Source organism: Trichoplax adhaerens, genomic scaffold (assembly GCF_000150275.1).
Source record: "Trichoplax adhaerens TRIADscaffold_4 genomic scaffold, whole genome shotgun sequence".
In the NCBI taxonomy this organism is placed as follows: domain Eukaryota; kingdom Metazoa; phylum Placozoa; class Uniplacotomia; order Trichoplacea; family Trichoplacidae; genus Trichoplax; species Trichoplax adhaerens.
In genome coordinates this window covers 4,702,670-4,724,968 of record NW_002060946.1, presented here as the reverse complement: position 1 = coordinate 4,724,968, position 22,299 = coordinate 4,702,670, and the positions used below count along the sequence as shown (strand labels likewise).

Here is a 22,299-nt window from a genome sequence, read left to right as displayed (position 1 = left end):
GAATTAAGTAGATATAAAAGAAGTGAAATTTTTTATAACATTTATTATACGAGATAAAACAACCGTTTACTAAATCCTGGCTAACTGCTAAGTATAATTAAAGAATAGAAAATAGTTAGGAACTCATTTCGGTAATTTTATACATGTGAACAAATAGGTAAACAAAAGTGTTTATGAATATAGTGGTATATCCAAAAACGAAATATGATTTAGCTCATTCACAGGTTAAGTATGATCGCAATAATATAGTTATGTAAGGTAGATTACATACTAATGGTATAAGCTAGAATAACTATAAATACTCGACATTTTTGATAATAAAATCAGTTACAAATCTTACTCGTGGCGTATAACTCATTGCGTAAAACTTGACAACAAGTTATAATCACGAAAGGTTTAAGTTAACCGAATGATTCTGAATAAATTTCTATTTTTCTACTTACAAAGAGTCATCTTGTCCAGCTAAATAAAATTACAATTTTCTGCGATATTTTAAGATTCTTGTGCGGATATCTTACTGATTCGAAATAACAAGACTTTTAAATTGCAATCTGTACATTTCAAGGCTAATTAGAAAATATGTCCCTTCATGAATTAGGTCATATGTACTATGGCTGCTTAATTTGAGTACTGTACAATTTCAGTGCTAATTTTCCAATGAAGCAAAACAAAATTAGTTATCACAAATTACTAATTGAAATCGAGTCTAAGCCTAGCTAGCCACCTAATCAAACTTTAGCGAATGTAGTCAGTATTCTTGTACAAGGTACTCAATAATAAACCCAAGCCAAAATAAATGCTTTACTGTCACTTTCTTTACTTTTAGAAATTTAAACCTAATGAGATAATAAGTGATCTACCGTGGCTACTAAAGTCATCAATGTCCCTGCATAGAATATTTTTGCCTGATAAGAGGAGTCTAACCTAGTTAGGTACCTAAGTATGTGATTACTAAAATAATCAATATTTCTGTATTGAATGACATTGCATAATAACAGAAATGTAAAATTAGCTTAGCCAGTCACTTAATTAAGTTTCGTGGGATAGTCAGTAGTTGAGTTTGGAACGTGACTGCTTAAAGTACGAATATAACTCTAATTACGCATTGACTACTTTGACAATATATGTTATAGGCTCTGAATTGATGGAGTCATGGCTACTATTTCTCTATTGCCTCACTGTTGACTAAAGACTGTATTGTCAAAATAACTACTTTATCTCATTTTGGTCGTCATAGTGGCGCTAATCTCTTAAAGGAAAATTAGATGTCTGTTTATATTAACAAGAGTTGATAACGTAAGTCTATTATCGTCATATGCAGGCTAATTTCAGATTTGGCTAGACAAATTTAGGAAGGTTATTCAATATGGCGACATACGTTAATCTAATAAAGCAAAGAAATTAAAGAGAATGGCTTTTAATACATATTCTATTGGCAATATTACGATTAATGGCTTTGAATGGTAATAATAAGCGTGCCATAAGATATAGTCAATACACCATAGGAAAAAGCTATTTACTGTCTATTGATCAGCAGGTGGCTAATGATGATGTCAATTCTTGATTATTGATGGCCTCTGTATAGTAAAATATGATTTATTACATGCCGTTAACGTATTTCTGTCTCATTACTATTAGCAATACATTAATACTTTCATTTGGAGACAATAATGTTTGAATTGTTTATTATTGCTATTGATGGTTAACAGACTAGGAGTTTTTATTGACATTGATTAATATCGACCTTATCTAATACATGGAAGATGGCAGTACTGCTGAAATTATGTAGGCCTTAAAGTCAGGATATGGTAATTGAATGCTTGCGTAGCATGGTACATAAGATCAATCTAGTACTGACTTTATCATCTCCGTTACCTGGATTTTAAAAGCCATTTTAATCAACTTGGTATTATGCATCTGCTCGATTATTGGTATATCGGCACGATAAAGACTGCGTGATGTCTTACATACAATTATACTATAAAGTACGACGACGAGCAAATATTCATGATAATTAAAATAACTCTATCTATGTACGTTCACTCTAAAAGTTCTTTATACTTTGTCCTTTACCCCTTACAATTAAAAATACTATACTATATTTCATTAAATTCGAGATAAGCTGATAATACTAATTTCAGTCTTTGCTAATTAATGAAACTACGATAGCAAATACTGCACGTTGAACCTTTTGAGGTAGTACACTATATGCATGATTATAATTATCTAACTTATTGAAGATGGTAGTGCAGCGAAATTCCTGAATACTATATAATGTAATGTTCTAGAAAGTTGAAACAATCCTTAGGTGAATAATTGTAATCAGGTATCGATTGTAGTAATTGCTATAGGTATCAATTTTATTTCGATGTATCTATCGATTTCCATTAATTTGCTCTCATTTATCGGCTCCATTACTGGTAGATAGGCCAAGATAGCCTATGAAACCACTTGACCTATGTACTGTATAGATTATCAATATAATACGGATAACCATAGATAGAAAAACAATTTTTAAGATCTCTATCCGGATAATATTATAGCTGCAGCCTTGAATTGGAGAATCAGATTAAAGTGGTTGAAAATTTTGATGACAGCCAAGGTGTTCCCAATTTTGGCAGTTACTAATTATAATATCGTCCTTATACTATTGCAAATGGCCAATTGTGAGCCAGTTGTTGATATCTATTATTACATCTCCAAATTTTCATCATTATCAACGAGTTTAATCAATTTTTCTTCATATCATTATTCGAATTCTTATTACTGATACGAATCCGAGTATTTACCTATAGTAAATATTTTAATGGAAATTTTAATTTTATTTAACTCTCGTGGTCAACAGCACAACTGTTCCTATTAGTGAAAATCCGGATGATAGTAGTCCTTTCATTGCATATCAACTAATTTTCCGGTTTCAAGATAGGATAATTAGCTAAACATGATATTTTATCACCTAACTATACCTATCAATAATCCATACAAAAAGTATCATGGATAACTAGAATTTCAGAGTTCCCAGTATTCTCTGTATATGGGCGGAATATAAACGTAAAAGACCGTGTTTCACCTCTATGATCGAGAATAAATGAATTTGTCACCATTAAAATATAGAAGACGGTGTTAGTACTTTACATCGACGATAACTTCATTTAGAACCATTTAAATTGAACCTGTTGTCTCTAATATAATTCCTGCTTGTCGCTACTCTACGACCTAATTTTCATATATCATTACTGGAATCCTAACCGGAATGGCAACATTATCAAGATGCTTTATATTATTAATTTCGCCAAAATAACGAACTAGATTTAATGACTGATTTCAAGATAAAATCTTTCAACAGATTCTCAGTCATTTCCGTATCGTTTCTAGTTCCATTGATGAAATATCAGTATATTTACATGTTCATGCCTTCACTTACATCGTTACAAAATTACCCCTCAACAATGATAAGCTATTTCTACCCTTGGTACCTCATGATATTATTTCATCGTATTTTTCTACTACTTCATCTCATTTTTACGCTGTATAATATTTTACTACCAAATTGCAAAATGGTTCATATTATACTTAGCACATCATAGTAATTGATAATGCACAAGTTTGTTACCTAAATCAATCTTGCGTAACTTAAATTTTACGTTCAATAACGCTAATTTTTTAGGGCATTATATATGTTAGATAAGAACCTGGAATTGGATTTAGTAAAGACTTTATTTTAAACTTTATTGTCAAATTCTTGATAAAAGTTTACCCAACTACTAACTAGCTGTGATGCAGTCTACAGTAATTTTGGATGACCGCAGCAGTTTTTATATTGCATAACGATCAAGTTTAACTGCTGCAGTAGCAGCGACAATTGTTGAAGTAAGAGGCATGGCGACGACGGCTACCCCAGCGGCGACGGCGAGCCAAACGACGTCGACGACGATACCACTAGAAAGCAAACATGATCAAAAAAATGAAAATATTTTTAGGCAGTGAATGTAGACCACAATTTTTCAGGGCTATATCGAAGTAAATCATTGCAGTTGATATCAATACAACTCTACCACTGCTGTTTTGACATAAAGAACGTCTATTCTATATCTAATTTGTCCTAGTTGAAGTAGCTACTTAACATCACGTCATCTAATCTGTCTAGCAATATCCTCCTAGTTCACTAACCGATATAAATGAAGGGTAATGTCATTGAAATCGTATCCTAATCTTGCTTAGGATAGCATTTAAACAAGCTAATGTCGTTGAATGATATAAAATTAATGAACTATTATCTCTACTAACCGACTGTTTAAACGAACAGTAATAGTCTTAACGCAATCCAATCATCTGTGATACAGTACGCTACGATCAATGTTGTGGAATATTAAGCGAATAATGATGGATTGTGATTATGTTGTTGTGAGCTACAAACTAAGAGCAACATTGTAAGTTTAATGAATACTTTCTCAACAGGTCATTGCTATACTATCATTAAAATCAATGAGATTAGTGGGAAATAATGCATTTAGCTATTCGTAATGGCCACAATGTAACGTTGTATAATAATTGCTAATTAACAGAATGCTTTCTTTCAACGGGTTAATGCTATACTACTACAATATTCCGGTGGAATACTCAGGAGAATAGTTCAAAACAATCTACTAAGCTACTTACCCCATTAGAATTGTTATTATTATTGTTGTTATTGTTGTTGTTGTTGTTGTTGTTGTTGTTGTTATTGTTATTGGTATTCTTCAGGGACTCCTTTCGAGCTAAATGGTCGATTATCAATCTCGCAATGTCGTCGTCTTTATCGTCATGAGACAAAATTTCAGTAGCGTGGATTTCAAAATCTTCATTAGATGATTCCATTGCGAGTTCAGGGGCTTTGGTTTGAAAAGTCTCTTTAGTTTGGTAATTGCCTTTCGTTTCATAATTTGCTGGCGTTGGGGCATCCGCTTTCGTTTGGTAATTTCCTTTGGTTTCTTGGTCCGCTTTAGTTTGATAGTTTCCCTTAGTTTCGTAATTACCTTTCGTTTCTTGATCCGCTTTAGTTTGATAGTTTCCCTTAGTTTAGTAATTTCCTTTGGTTTCTTGGTCCGCTTTAGTTTGATAATTTCCCTTAGTTTGGTAATTACCTTTGGTTTCTTGGTCCGCTTTCGTTTGGTAATTTCCTTTGGTTTCTTGGTCCGCTTTAGTTTGATAGTTTCCCTTAGTTTCGTAATTACCTTTCGTTTCTTGATCCGCTTTAGTTTGATAGTTTCCATTAGTTTCGTAATTACCTTTCGTTTGGTAATTTCCTTTGGTTTCTTGATCCGCTTTAGTTTGATAGTTTCCCTTAGTTTGGAAATTTCCTTTGGTTTCTTGGTCCGCTTTAGTTTGGTAATTTCCTTTGGTTTCTTGGTCCGCTTTAGTTTGATAGTTTCCCTTAGTTTCGTAATTACCTTTCGTTTCTTGATCCGCTTTAGTTTGATAGTTTCCCTTAGTTTGGAAATTTCCTTTGGTTTCTTGGTCCGCTTTAGTTTGATAGTTTCCCTTAGTTTCGTAATTACCTTTCGTTTGGTAATTTCCTTTGGTTTCTTGATCCGCTTTAGTTTGATAGTTTCCCTTAGTTTGGTAACTTCCTTTGGTTTCTTGGTCCGCTTTAGTTTGATAATTACCTTTAGTTTGGTAATTTCCTTTGGTTTCTGGCTCCGCTTTGGTTTGATAGTTATCCTTCGTTTCGTAATTTGCTCGAGATAGAGGATCAGCTTTCGTTTGATCATTTCTTTTAGTTTCTTGATCCGCCTTAGTTTGATATCGGTGGCGTTCTTTAAGCCGGTCTTCCCATCTATCTTCAATTAGTTCTTTAAGATCGAAATCGTCTTCTTGAATTTCATGCGGATACCCTTGCAACTCGTCTGAAGCACAGACAAGCAAGAAGACACATGATGCAAGTAGAGCCAATTTCATATTCATTTTGTCTATCGAGAATTGAGATTAATTTAGACTTTTAGCATCCATGACATAGCATATTCAGTCAACGACAAATACTAATAAATCAGATAAAGATTTTTCAGCGATTACTAATAGATCACAATGTTATTGTAATTGCTAATATTTGTCACCGCTATTACCAGAGAAAGATTGTGCCATAAAACGATTTACAGAAAGTGAAATATGAACGAAAAGATTGAACATTAATTATAGTAAAATTGTTTTCAGGCTTACCTCTCAGTAAGGACTATTTCTTCGAGGCAAATTTGCGATCTGATCCAAATACTGACCTTACCTAAGCTTTATGCATTTATAGTCTCCTACCTTTGACAAGATATACGACAACAGCAACCGCTGTTACTAAGTTACGTTAAAAAAGTGCCTCATTAGTCAAATTAAAATGATAGTTCGTTACCCCTTTGGGAATAGGAACTGGTTCTATTCTTCTTCTTCTAGTAATAACGGAAAGTCGGTTATTCATTAGCTAATCACTCTATCTGACTGCAATTATCCAATTCATCGGAGAATATACATTTTAGTGACAATAACAAGTCGATGAGAAAATATTTGATGGTATCCATAGAATAGAGTATATGCCAGCCTTATATTCATTACTTACATTATTATTAAGTCTATTCCGCGAATAGAACATTAGAATTGTGACCACTTGTATGCTAATATCCCAATGGAAATGTTGTCTATGGATAACCTCTAGAATCCCTTAAATAAATGCTAAAATTCCTTGCGTATTGTATACTGTTTGTTCTATAATACAATTAGAAGACTAAAGAATTACTAGTAAAAATAGTGTTGTTATCTAGCCCAATGGATCGAAATCTACTAGAAAATAAAATTCGAGTGACAAACAACACTGTCTACTTAAGAAAGGAAAATGGTAATCAATCGAGAAAATCATTTTATTAAGATCTGCAATTACAGTCGTTGTTCGAAACGAACTTATTGCTGTATCGCTCTTTAACGGTTGTGCCAAGTATTCTCGCCAGAGATCGTTTTCTTCTACCAAATGAGTCAATCAGCTCATATAGTAAATCTTAATTAGTAGAGCTATACCTTTACGACCATTACTACTATTGCTATAATAAGTAATCCACGATGTAATTAGCCAGCATTAGTCATCGGTAGATAAATTGCTCGTAGACCTATTTCAGTAAGTATTCCTGCCATAGGTTCGTACTTTCGGCGTTTAAATCAACATTTTAAATGCATTACTACAGTGAATTAAGTTATTTCTAAAAATTGCAGTAACTTTCCAACTCCATTCCTTTAAGAATTATATTATCAGGCAGCTCAAGAAATCTTTACCGTAATTCTACTAGTCATACTGTGTCAGTAATAAGATGTTCATGCTTCTGTTGCTAATCGAATAAGTTTTCCAATAAACAATCTACCTGAGATCTAGAAAGTTTTATAATATAATTTAGTAGAGTGAAATTTGCGATGTAGCAGATACACTGCAATATCCGTCCATTCTATTATGATAGTATAGGTATCTAGTAGGGTTTAAGAATTATATCTAGCTAACGAAGTAGTATTTTTACCCAAAGTGGAATTAGGCCAGTAATTTTATAGTTTTAATCACGCGGATTTATTTCCTTTTTGTGATTGTATTGAAACTTATGCATACGTAATTTTAGTATCATCAATGTGTGTCGTATTTCACTAGTTTGCTATATTCCTGAAAAAGAGTTACGGTAATAATGGAATAGGATAGATGGACTTACTAGGAAATGCCGTCTCGATCATGATCTTCTAGATACATCTTGTAAATAGTATTCATCTGGATAGTGTTGCGTAAGAGATATCGTCTATATACTCGTATACTATATCCAATATATTGTAGGGTAAAACATGATTACCTTTAGTAGCATTTTTTTTCAATCGTCTATTAAAGTACAGCTGATACATGAAATTGATTGATATATGTATATGTTATATATAGATTATTAAAGCCAAGAAATCGGTAATTAAATATAAGTTGGTAGTTTTATTATGGAGTCCAAAAATGTAATGATGAAGTAAAAAATTTTTATACCATATGAGTGTCGTTATTTCGTTAAAGTTGCAAATCATGACTAGGTTAGATATTTGGGTATATAATCGATGTAGATAACTTAAAAGATGGTATTATAGAATGAATTAATTAATTAACATGGATAAATATATTTTCACCCTAGCCGGTAAAAGTTACTTTTGTTTTTTTTTAATATTAAATAAAGCTAATTCTTAATTAGGCCAGATTTAACACTTTTCTACCATATGATAAATATTTTAGACAACAATGATTCAATCCAGACGAAACTAATAGTAATGATAATAATTATAAATTAAATAGTTAGCCTGGATTATAAATACTAATACAATTAAGTTTGTCAAGATAATAAAATTATAAATGAAAATCACTGTTAGAGTTATGTCAGATAGATCAATAAGCTACCAAGTCATTTTTGACATGACCAAATTATTAAATCGTAGAAGTTGAATATCAAAGGAAAATTCATCTATCAAACGATATTTCACTGTTGTTGGGTTAAAGACATAAAAGCCATGATGATCATGATTAAATCATATTTCGTTATTGCTAGTTTTTAAAATTAGATTGCCTTTGTATTTTGATAGTGAGAAAAAATAAATGTTTTCTGCACTATATGCTAGGATAGTGTTTTCTTTCTTTAACTACGACCCTACTAATCTGAATACAATTCAAGTGTAAAACATTCACTCTCGTTTACTAATCAACGTGGAAGGTAAAAATTGGATCATGTATTACGCTAGCAAAAGAAGCAATTAACAACTTGCATTCCACGTCATCAAAGAATATCATGCTATCTTTCGTTGCCTGATTTCTATCATTAGACATAAGGCTAATGTAGCATTCATGAAATTTCAACATAAATAACATCTTATTCTCATCACAGTAATCCACAATTTCTTAAATTATTCGAAATGACAATATCCGTCACAGCGTCAAATACGACAGATATATTTTGGGTATCTGTAGCACAAGTTAAATGACAATAAATTTCTTTTTGGCTGCTTTGTTTTCTGTCAATAAATTGTTTTTGAATGAATAGACTTGTATCTTCATACGATTTAGTCCCTAACAGCATAAAAAATAAGGGATGTTAAACAGATTCATATTGCAGTAAAAGTATAAGCAAGATATATTCTTACCGTCATATTCCGGAAAACATACTGTTAGTGAAACAGATTTAATTTTTTCTTCGAATAAGTCCTTCTTATTCAAGAATAGAATGATGGATGTTTCTTTAAAGAACTCGTTGTTAACGATCCAATCGAACAATTTAAGACTTTCATGCATGCTATTCTGTAGTATCGAGGAAAAAATATCATTAGTTAGCTAGAATGAGCCAATCTAGGATCATATTAAATCTTGATCCGAATATAGGCTATATGCAAATTCAGCACAATAAACTGATAATATAGCGTAATCAATTCTGAACTGTTGGAACTATAATAAAAATTGAAAACTAATTATCAAGGCGATAAAATATAAAAATTTAACAGCGGTATCCGAAATTACCGTGTTTCCATCTTCATAAACTGTCATATCATAACAGCTTAACGAGACACAAAATATAATAGCAGTTACGCTATCAAAGACATGAATCCATTTCCTTCTTTCTGACCTTTGCCCACCAACATCGATCACTCTGTATCCAAGAAAATGGTTAAAGAATCAGCTTAATTGTGAATCAGTAAAACTATATACTACACTCATATACCCATAAATTATGATCGTTCAGCATTAAGGATAAAATATTAAAGTGCCTATTTCGCTACTTATTCTCTGTAATACAGTCGAAAATATAACCCCATTATAAATATATATTTTTGGTGTATGAATAGTAAATAAATTATTGGGTATGATTCTAGATTTCTTCAACATCGTTGTACAAGTATTTATGGAGACAATAGAAATACGATGGTTACATTAAATAAGGGTACATAATTCAATATTTTAATGGTAGTAATCACTTTTCTGTCTTCTATTAATTTGGCATATAAATTTTGAAAGAAATACCAAAGCTTCTTAGGACTGGGAGCAAAAATAGTCAACTAATTCAGAGTTGTATCATAGGCATTAGCAGTACTATCATGACGACATCTATATCTATTTATTACCCCACCAGGTAGCAAAGTTATCATGAATAAATATTCAAAATTAAAAGTAATCATGCAAGTATGCCCGACTCAAATATTGAACAGATAGTACCGCAGCTATTGTTCGTACTTTTACAATATTATGAGTATACTGACAGGATTTCATCTTCCGTGAGATATTTATAGAAATAGAGAACTTCTACTCGTTAAAGTTATATACTGTATGCAACATATTTTCTTCAATCGAAATAGACATAAAACAAGGCCACATAAATTGAAATTTTTTTTAGCTGACAGTAAACTACATCTAGCCTCACGAATAGTTTCTCTTTGTCCCGATACTGGCCTATGAATTCATTTTATTTACGAAATATGGGTACTGAGTAAAATATCGCCAAGAAAGATTGAACTTACTGGAAATTAAGCATCTTAAACTCGAACTCAATCTGATTTACACCCGTTGTGCGAAGTCTTGACCGCAGAATATCTTGTTCAGTAGGCTCATAATTGTCATTTCCGATACGATCAAGAGACTTTAGGAAGCTAAATTTAGATAAATCTCAGGTTAAAAAATTAAATATATTCATTATAGCCAGAAATTCAATAGTTTAGATGATCTATCATTCTAAAAAAATTGATATCGACACCAGGAATAATTTCAATTACATTTCCAGTAACCAGTCTTTACTAAATTTATTAACACAAGTTAAAGCCATATGAATATTTGAATACTTTTACACATGCGAGAAACTTTAAGCTACATTTATATGAATGAAATAAAGACAGAATAGTAGCATTAAATCAGCTAGCGCAGTACTCTCAGCAAATCTATACGAATACTTCAATTCGTGCCTCTATGGAAATGATAGCGAGGTCTAAGAGTCAGTTAAAATATAGACTTACTATTCAGCGGAATCATGAAGATGATATTCATGTCCACGTTTTATTGTAGTTTGAAATCCACCATCTGCTAATAAAGCATTCATAGATTTCAAAACGCTAGGTGGATAGGGATCAGTGTCTTTCATTTTGCCAATAATGTCAAATAGTTGATTGGCATCAGCCTGTATAATAGAATTTTAAAATGATAGTAAGAATGCATTTAATGCAAAGGACTGTTTAAAAATTTTACTATGGTAATGTGGCGTTTTGAAATTTTTATCTAGTATCTACAGCAATTGACTATATTACTGAGATAGTAAACGCGGTAAAACAGTGTCTCTGCCTTTAAACTGAATCAAATCGTACTAGGTACATCACATCGTAAATTTTATTTAGTATTATGATAGCTCATATAGTCTCTAGCAGATGTATTAAATAGTTACATTATAGTAACTTATATCGCCATCATCATCTGGAAACACAGTTATTCTTCATAAATAGAAACTAATTATGCCTATAATTTACCTGCCGTTGTTCACTATTAAATTCAAGTTTCAACGGTCTCATATTTTGCAGAATTTGTATAAATGTGTGAACAATGTTACTGTAAATAATAGGTTTGGCTTTCTCGATATCATTCTTAGTAAAACCTTCCATATGAATAATTCTAAGAAATTGATTCAAGATATAAATTAGACATAAAAATATAGTTAAAATTATTTCAGTCTTTAAATAGTATGATTATATTAAGAGTATAATTCATGTACTAAATTTTAGCATAGAAGATATTTGATGAGGAATATCTTTAAATATGAATTCAGTTAGGATTCAAGATATCACGGACACTTGACATGCTATTAATTTCTGTATACATATATATAATTTTAAAAGTGCTAGAAAAGCTTATACGTAAATGCCTTAGGGTTAAATTAAAAAAAATTTTATCGATACTAGAATGTCTCTAGCATAACAGAAGATTAAATCTTGAATAGATATTGATAATTTTATACACATCAGATTAAGTTTTACTTGAACACTATCGCGTTCTAAAATAGAAGGGAAAATTTTTAAATTATTCAACTTAAAGAATAATTGAAACGATGAGTTCAGCTGAAACTGTTATGGTTCCAAATTTGTCGAGATGGTATAGGAATCAATCAAGATTGTTAACCAAAATGCAAGGTTCCATAATTTTAGCTACTTTTAAATTATGAACAAAAAAACTCTTCATTTTAAGATTTCAAAATTACGACAGCTAATCTCAATTGCGTTGTTCTAATAATTTAATGACACAAGATCTTCACTATAGAAAGAAAGCAATTATATCAAAATCGTTATTCAAGTAACGAAAATATACTCTCATATAAGGGCCGTAAGTTAAATTAAGTGTGGTAGCTATGAATGCTCTATTATTAAACGTATTGGATATCAATAAAGATGACAAAATGACTATTATTATAGTTGATCAGGTTGATGACTTGTGAATTAAGAATTGAAAGAGCAGGCTTAAGTACATATTATACGATATCTAAACTTATTTTCTATCTATCTAACTAGATAGGATATTAGTAAGAGGAATGACATAAATATTTTTAGAGATCAAAATTACATCGCTTCTTATATGATTTTATTTAGAAAACTATAAAATTTATTTCTTAGCTCCTTTAGGGAATTTAAGACAAATTTTAAATTTATCTAATCTGCCGGATGTTATTGACTTTCCTTAATACGAATATTAAAATTTATTCAACATCTACGTCATCATAAATCATTGTTTAAAGATGTCGGTAATATTAAATATAGCAATAAATCAATCATCGATTAAGATATTTTTCTTTCTATTCGATTATCTACGTACAATGATCTCGGACAATACTTACTTCAATTGTTTAGCGATAGTACTTTTGCCCGATTCTGCAGCACCTGTTATTGATTATAACAAATAATTTTAATACATAGAAAGATTAATCTTCATTTGATGATAAAATAAATTAATATAGGTAATCCTGCTTTTACGTAACGGTATTATATTGAATAGATATTACAGTATCATCTATTGAATTAGAACAGTGTGAATATGAATATTTACCCGATCATAAACTCAGAATCAATGTAATTGAACACTGGATAAATAAATAAAAATATGTGAAGTTGTACGGATAAATTAACGAAATTCATCGAATTTAAAGAGTACGGTAGAAAGTAAACTCTACCAGATTAAACGATAATTATATAATTGATGTCTTTAAATTTTGATGTGCTCAACCTTGACGAATTTAAGTTAGTAAAAATGATTTGGTAAAGTAAGCTGTGGACACCAGAAACCGACCATGCTTTGTTTTACTGGATCTTGTCCTATTATTTAATCCAAATATAAGCTCTTTATTGACTTTTTCTACTGAAATTATCTAAACGAGCTAATCCAAATCAAGAAGTAATATATTCTATCAACTTTACTCTCCTTAGTTATCAATTCGAATCATAATTGTATGCTACTATTTCATAGTAGTTGATTTATTTTGTTTTAAATTTGAAAAACGCATTTCATCGGCTAGGTATGCTCCATTCAAGCTAATTCATGCTATTTTTTATTCCTTTTATAGTAATGCACTCTATTCTTGGATAGATTATCATGTATCAATATAAAATATTATGACACACTTGTTACAATAATTAGCTCTAGGATCCTCAAGTAATTCTTTCTTAAATAATTCCTGTTATGGAACCATATTAAGACTTGGATAAAAACTTTTAGGCTGCCATTATCAATTTAGGATAGATTTACTCTTAAAACATTGAATAGCGTCAATAATATCTATCTCAATATAAAATATGCCTTCGGATAAAAATATACCGCACCAGAATTAGCATATTATTTCATAGACACACTGAAAAAAAATCAATCTACTATAAGGCTACTGGCAACAATCTGTTAAGCTTTAACTAACAGATAAGAATTAAATTAACTTAAAAAAAAATAATTCATAGATCGCTGATAATCTGTGGCTACAGGCATAATCGTCTCAGACTTGAAAAAATAGTCGCTGTGGTAATAGATCAGTTACGACATAGGCATATAATCTCGTATGGAGGACAGGCATATTAAGGAACCTAGAACATCATATAATGTGACCAATAATGGTTAGGGCTGGATAGCAAAGTATCAATTCTGCATTTAGTCTAAGTTGATAATTCAATACATCTAATGCACGATTAATTCTCGATGTCTCCAAGGACTCAGGTTTAGTCATATCATGTATCAAGTTCCACTATATTGTTCTCTACTTTATTTTTACCGGTACAGCACCTATACTTGAGATCTCAATTTCAAACTTTGTTGTATTCTTATGGTATAACCTTCATTTTCTTTGTAGCACTGCTATGAAAAGTATGATGTTCGAGTCGAAAGTTTGGTTACTTTTCAATACTTTTCATAAGGTTAACGAGTTGACAACTAGGCTAATTAAAAGACAAATTTTCACACATTTTCACTCAATTTTTTCTGTACTAACGCCAAATATATCAATATTTATTTTTTAGCAAATCCAATACAATAGCATATTGTGCTATACTGTATGATTTTTAACGAGGTCATTCCCCATTTTACTTTACTGTATATCACAAATGTATATTTAATTCATGATTTAAATAAAGATCGTGATAAAAATTAAAATAGCTCCAAAATGCCTTACAATAAATCATCTCATAAACCCGGATGAATGCCTCTCTTATTAAAACTATATTTATAAGTAGATTACTGAATTAGAGTGAAGATAGCTAGCGAAAATGATAATCAGACATAACTGCTCAATTTTTTTATTACTATTTATTTATTTAAATTTTCTTCTATGCTGCTGTCAAGAAATTCAAATAAACATTTTAAAAAGTTATAATTATTGCCTTAAGCTATCAATAAGGAGCGACATTGATATTATTTCCTTGCATAGCAAACCTACTAATAAAAATGAGTCTCTATTCGACGAATTCCTTTAGAATATTGTTCTATTAACTTACTGGATACACGTCTATTCAATAACATAATCTATTAAACCAGGATAAAATACTTTTTAAACATTTCCGCATTTTAAGCTATGATCTAGTGTTAAGTTGTTTTGATCACTATAAAGCTTATTCGAGCACCTCCTCATTAACTTAGAATTAACTAAATTGACGAAAAATGATATCATAAATAGAAACTAAACATAAGAATTTGCTACTTGAAATTTTGATATCAACGTGATCTGTATCTTAGGATTTCTACTTTGGAAATGATTAAGTTAGCGAGAAATGCTCAGCTAATTACAGTATCTGGAGATACTGACAAGTAGCTTACAACTATTATCCCTATTATTATTGATTTCGATTTTCCTTCTTTTAGACTATTGGCCTAAACTATTAGATCATACTACTACAGAATGTAGAACCTTAGAACCTAAACCGCGATTAAATCATTTTTATATGCACGTATTTTATTTTATCTACTATTCCTTAATAGGTCAACTTATTAATTATAAATTGCAATCAGTCAATGTTGGATATATAGTAAATTTAGGATAGTTTGGAAGCTGAAAGATAATTATATAATTCATCTATATCTTTCAGTGGCATCTAAAATTTATTTCTTCATATTAATAAATTAAAAAAAGATAACTTATAAATGCAACTGTAGGGATCATCAATACTGATCAATTTTGAAAATAATCAATACTTCATTTAAATTAATCGTCTATTACGTTATAATAGATGATAAATTCGATGTTATACTACCGATTGCATTTTCAACTTACAAGAATAGCTTTAGTACTATTCGAAAGTAACATACTTCTGTTAGACGCTATCAATCTATAAATAAAATATTTTAAAGTTAAAGTACTTTAATTAAGATAGAATAGATTTTAATTGCAAAAGAAGCTGCAAAAATTCATATGAGCATGTTTATTTTGCTCAAGATGGAGCTATTAGCAGTCAATTTCTACACTCAAGATAAAATTATTAATGGCTTTCCCTTAGATGTAAATTTTAAATGATCTCATTCTACGGTAGTTCCAATAGTAATGACAAAAATATCTGCCTCACTTTGTAGATATTACCAGAGTAATCATTTCATACATTCATTCACTTTGTGACCCTTTCATTTAGTTTTATTAGTTGTGGATAAGATCACTAAGGATGTTCAGTAGCTTCAGCTGATATGTTAGCTAATTAATAAAATATTAAATTATCCTTTATATACTTTATCGTTACAAATCTAATACAACGGTTGGTAATCGAATAACTAATTTTCATTAATTAACGCTACTTCGATACTTTTATCGATTACACTTTGCTTACCTTAGCACTAATTCAACTTTTCGATTTTCATCGTTTTAATAATTCTCTTCTAACTATATCCTATTTGATATTACATGTAACATGCTATGAGCAATACATAGAATCCGGTCATGAATTAGATTTTCTATAAATCGTGATAGTTAATGGATTTATGAATTCAGTTGAAATTTGGTGTCGATGTTAATTAAACTTATTTACTAATATATGCTGTATTTGATAAAGATTTGATTAATAAAAGTTGATATCTATTTATTCCTAAACATTAGAGGTATTACGATTTTATCTGTGTTATAGAATGACTTTTCATTTATGCACAAAAGTATCTCAAAGTATCTTAAATTCGGTAATTTCTATTGTGATATTTGGCCAATCATAAAAGTCAAATGACCTTTTACGTTGTTTTGCATGAAATTGAAGCAATAAAGGCACCTATATATGTCAATTGTTACTTACATAATAATATAACAGCTTAATTATATAATAATTTCACTTTCTTCCGATTTTTTTTATTGAAAATCGGGTTATTATAGTTACTCACTATAGAAAGTGAAGTAGAAACCTAACTATAGGCTGGAATTACGATAATATGCCAACAAAGATTTAGAATAAAAATACCTGCAAAACACTTTTAAAATAAGGTATTTAAGGTTTATTGTGTAAAATTACTAGCTTTTAAGAAAAATATCTATATCTTGCGGATAGAAATTTTCGTTTACTATATAGCTTGTGGACACATATTGCATAGGAACATTATTTCATAATTTCTTATCATTTCAGCCGCATGTTTTATGCGAGTTAAATAGATGAAAATAAGCTACTGAAGGGATAAAACAAATGATTTTATTTCAAATTCAAGGAAAATGCTACTACTGTAATATTCTCCATGTCATATCAACGATATAAATCCAGTCAATATGCTTAGTTCAAGTAACATTTTATTATCAAGTGGGGCCTTGCTACGTATTTACTAAAAGATAAGGCTTATATTATCAAGATAAGCTATGCATTTTAAGCCATTTTCGGTTTTCTGTAGATGATTAGATAGTCAGTAATGGGTTAATGATATAAAGGGAGTTTGTACACTTTATTTCTCTTAATAGTTAATTTCTATCCCATTAAGCTAAATCGAGAAAAAGTAAAATATTCCCGTGATGGCGGTCTTAACCATCAACCCAAGCACTTAAGTTTGGGATGTTACTTAAAACTCTTTACTTTTATCTTCATTTCTTTAATGTATAAGCATTTCAAACTCAAAAGGTCTGTTCTCTTCAAAACCGAATTGAAAGATTTATTCGCTTTACTTATGGCTTAATCCCACTTCAATCTAGTAAAATAGATAAATATTTTGTACAACGATGAAGCTGAAATTTATTGATTGTAAATTCATCACATTTCATACTAAAACGGAAAGATATTTCTGAAATTTGTTATCTTATGAACATTTTTGTATTAAATAATAGATAATTACGCCATGTTTCTAGGTAATAGTTAGTTGTGTTAAAATAATCTAAATCATTTTGAATAGACATTTCTTCTTTATTTCTGTTTCTATAAAAATTGATATTTCACATTTGCTCTAGAAAAACTATAACTTAAATTTGATTGGCATAAAGTGATAGAGAATGGAAATAAACTTATAGCGTATCTTCCCCTAGCCATAATATTATAAAATGGCTAAGTACTCGTAATATGTAATGTCTAAGGTATTTTCTACACGAAATGATCGTCTACATTTCTAGTACATACAATCATAGCAATAGTCATCACTTTAAAGCTAGGCTAACGAACATGAGTAAAATCGCTGCTAAATTATTTACAATTGGTATTTAAGATGCGTCTGTATTGATCAATATTTTAGATATAATAGATTAATACAGTGTGTCATTAAATTATTGCATGTTCACGCATCAGATATTTCTAAAAAGAGAATCAATGTCTGATGTCATCTTATGCTATTTAATGATACAGTTAAACATTGATTATTGGCTACAAGAGTATGTATTTACTATAAGAGGGCGTGAATAAACCTATTCGACAGCCATGTCTATGCTATTCCATAAGAAAGCCAATCTAACCTACATCATTTCTGTGAAGGCTAAATCGATGACGAACCACAGGACTACCTCTTGAGCACTAAAGATGGTAACAGAATAAATTCCGTCTAAGCAGCTCCAATCTTACTACTATCGATGTGATCCATTTAGTAACGGTATTTGTATCACAACAATGTGAATTTTTATAATAATAAACACGATAAGATGGATCCAGATTCCTTTTAAGACAGTGCAGATTATGATTATTTATGGTTCTGAAGTACGACTTGAATTTCAAACTGTACTAAAAAGTTAGATTTCTGGCCGATTTTGCCATTATCCAATTATCATCCAAATTGTGAGATTCCAATAAATGATTTAATAGACAAGAAAGTCTAGATAATCCCTTATAAAATGATATATTTATATTCTTAAATAATCAATTCATCTATTATGCTATCTGTATTTATTTTTACCTATTAACATGCACGTTTGCTAATGCTATCATCTCTTCTATATTTATATTATGGCTAATACCGGTAATTTTTTTTATCTATTTCAAGCCTTAATAGCAAAAATTTGAATATCATATGACCATCTAGAATAAGCATCATAATACCATGATCGATTGTACGAGCATTGGGTACGGCTCTTTTAATTGGAAAGGAGGATAATATCTCGAATAAAGTCATAAGAGCTTAGCTAGATTCAAATAAGTATTTTCGATTTCTATATTTGAAGTTATTATTCTACCGTTTTTTTACTATTTTGACTTCAAACTGATACAGAAAACAATAGCCACCGAATAGTTGACCTTTGCGAATATAGTTATATAACTATAGCTATGACATGTTCATTTTCTGTAATTATTTATATTTCGTCTACCACTGAGGTTCATTGTGAAATCTTCTACTGATAGCTATATTAATTAATAAACGGTTATTACCTTGACCTTAGCGATTAAAAAAGACTGAATTGTTAAATTAAGAGCATAATGATTGGAAGCATTCCGTGATTAAGTAATCGTCGCCCAATGCACACTAATTTTTCCCAACTTTTACCTAACTGCTCTAAATATTACTTATCTAAATTGTTGATGTTTTCCAATAAATACACTGCTTAAATATCAAGCATTAAAATAAATAATCGCCATCCGATATATTATAACGAAGAGGATAGCAAATTGAATAATAAAAAAACTAATTAGCATTGCCCGTACCTGATGTATTTATTATAAATAGCAGAACTTTTGAATAGAACTAAAGATGATGAGTAAGTGATTTTTAAAGGTAATAACTCGCCATAACATCCGCCACGACACTTTTTGGTCTTCATGTTCAATTGTAACGATAGTTAATGAGATGGATAGCATTATAACTTATATCCAACATATCGAATATCAATAGCATGTATATTGAGAACAGAAGTGCAGATGATGACAATATTAAGTAGGGGCTAAAGTGCTAATCTAATAAATATAAATTTTTCTTGAGCCATAGCTCTAATCATTTAGAATAAGTTCGTTAGATAAATAGAATCAGGGTATAAAGAAAATTACTGTAAAAGCAAATAACTTCTAGCAATCTTTCTCTTCTCTCATTAATAATTGCAATTGAATCAACATTAGAAAAAGAAATATCCAGTTAGCCTATTAGGTTAAATACAGTTTGTTAGATTGTCCTGGAGGCAGTATTAAGGCTAAAACAGTAAGTCAGGGTGATGGTTTGGTAGACCTTAGTCAATTTCCCATAATTAGTTCTATATTAACAATCGTAAGCCATCCTCTATTCCTATTTCTCATTTAGCTGGCTCAAAGCTAGTCTACTGTGATAATAGGAAAAATGATAGGATTAATTTTATGGGATAAAAGAGCGGGAATTAAAATTCCTACTTAAAAATCCTATCTCTCATTTCATTTCGGTCTATTGTATACCTTTTCACTAATTATGCTAGTCAAGCTGATCAACTACATTAATGCTGCGATCACAGCGATCCTAATACAGTGTTAGAATTAATATTAGATGTTACCCTGGAATAGCATTAACTCATTTGACTCCAACGTAAGCCACAGAAGTAGCAAGGAAAGCTTATGAATTCCATGAAAACATGTCGGATTTGATAAAAGATATATTTCACTGCTGGAGCTTTATGTGATATTTTCCCTTGACGACAATTAGTGTAACATGCTAACATATTCCATCTAGAATTCTAAAATTGACCATAAAAATCAATATGGTATTTTAATTAAATATATCGATCAATTTATATCCTAGACAGTAGGAAAATCAAAATTCATATTCTTATGGGTGCTAGATGGTTTAAGAATATCATGATTTTATGTTGTTTTGAACTCGTTTTAAGCCACACATATGTATCAAAGTTCTATCAGGCAGTTTGTTCATTATAAATTTTGATTCTTATACCTCTTTTAATCAAATCTACTTCTTGTTTAGCAAGGTTGAATAGATGAAGAAAAAATAAGACTAATGAATTGGAGTAATAGTAATTAGGAGGTAGGTAATACAAGGTAGTGTATTAATACCATTTTTTCTCTCTTTTATCCTGATCAATCTATTAGAATTATCAGATGATTTGTGTTCTATCAACTAGTTTAGATCATAATAACTCTTGATACTTGCATCAATTTTATTCAAATTCGTTTCTTGTTTGTATCATTGTATAGTCGAAGAAAAAACAAGATTAACGAAACGGATGATAGCTATTAAAATAAGATGAGAAAAAATCTCATTTAAAGCAAATTTTATTTTTTGCAATGTGTTCGTAATAAAGTCAAACTTATAAGCCTGCCGATATTCTGCCCCTTTCTACCTAGTTTCCAGTACAATAGCGTCAATGTAAGATGGTTATGTATATTTTGTTACGAAAAACAATTTTGGCTATAAGATTGAAATACTGAGCTTCCCCTGCCTTGATAAGAATAAATTTAGAAACTATGGCAAATACAATGATTCGGATGCTATTATCAATATATTTTCATTCTGAATACATCATTTCAAGGAGAAAAGGTGTAAAAATATTACAAAATCGTAAAGCCACGTAAAATTAAAAAAATTCATATGTCATGGTTAGACGATCAGTTGTAACGCTATACTATACTATCAGAACCAATCTGCTTGTTATGTGATCATTTTTGATTGGTATTTCAACTATTTTAAGGATTGCAAAATCATTAAGCAGACTTCAGACTTGCCTAAAGTGATACTTAACGTAATCCTTAGACAGCAAATTTATTTTAAAATATAGACGGAATAGAAAATAGTCGTCAACTTTCAATGATTAATACATATTAGTTCGACAATTGTGTAACATGTCTTTGTTGCCTCTACTAGTATTCTATTCGTACAATCAAGGTGTAATTAAAGATGGCGAAATGAAATTTGTAATTCATGATATTCTTGTCACCATTAGCGAATTAATAAACTTCTTTATTTATTCAATATTATTAAAATAGAGTGAAAATGGTATGACTAACCTAGTAATAATAACTTGATGATCTTTTTGGCTTGTAATTCTTGTTCACGAATATCTTTTTCAATTTGATTATTTGCTATCACAGCTTTCTGATCGACAGTGCTGCTGCCACAACCCATATTGAAATTCTTTAGGCCAAAAAGGAATCCAATGAAATAAAGGAAAAGGAGAAATATTCAAGAGCAACGAAAATGCCAAAATTGGTCGAAGTTCGAGAAAACGATTAGATAAGCAGAGAAGAAAGAATTGATCGATTCCAATATTTTTCCCTTCTTCTTAACAGCAAGGGTTTCGATTAGACTATAGTATCGTGATTACCTAAAATTACCGTAGCAATAACTGAATCTAACTTGGAATGAACAAAAATGTCTTACTAATGCGCTCGATGAGTTTATTAGATAGAGTGATGAAAATAATATGGTAGAATAAGTTAGTAAGAAAACACGGGATAAACGAT

The 22,299-nt window shown here is 30.3% G+C and overlaps 1 protein-coding gene across 1 annotated transcript; it reads right to left on the bottom strand.

The window, feature by feature from the left end:
* Positions 1–8,891: 8,891 nt before the first annotated feature.
* On the bottom strand, positions 8,892–21,961 carry TRIADDRAFT_24489 (uncharacterized protein; the record flags this gene model as incomplete). Its single annotated transcript, XM_002111534.1, has 8 exons — positions 8,892–9,079; positions 9,154–9,307; positions 9,524–9,653; positions 10,519–10,647; positions 11,008–11,168; positions 11,512–11,653; positions 12,867–12,909; positions 21,844–21,961. 8 exons carry the CDS (start codon positions 21,959–21,961, stop codon positions 8,892–8,894), a joined length of 1,065 nt encoding a protein of 354 aa, XP_002111570.1.
* Between the last annotated feature and the right edge of the window lie 338 nt (positions 21,962–22,299).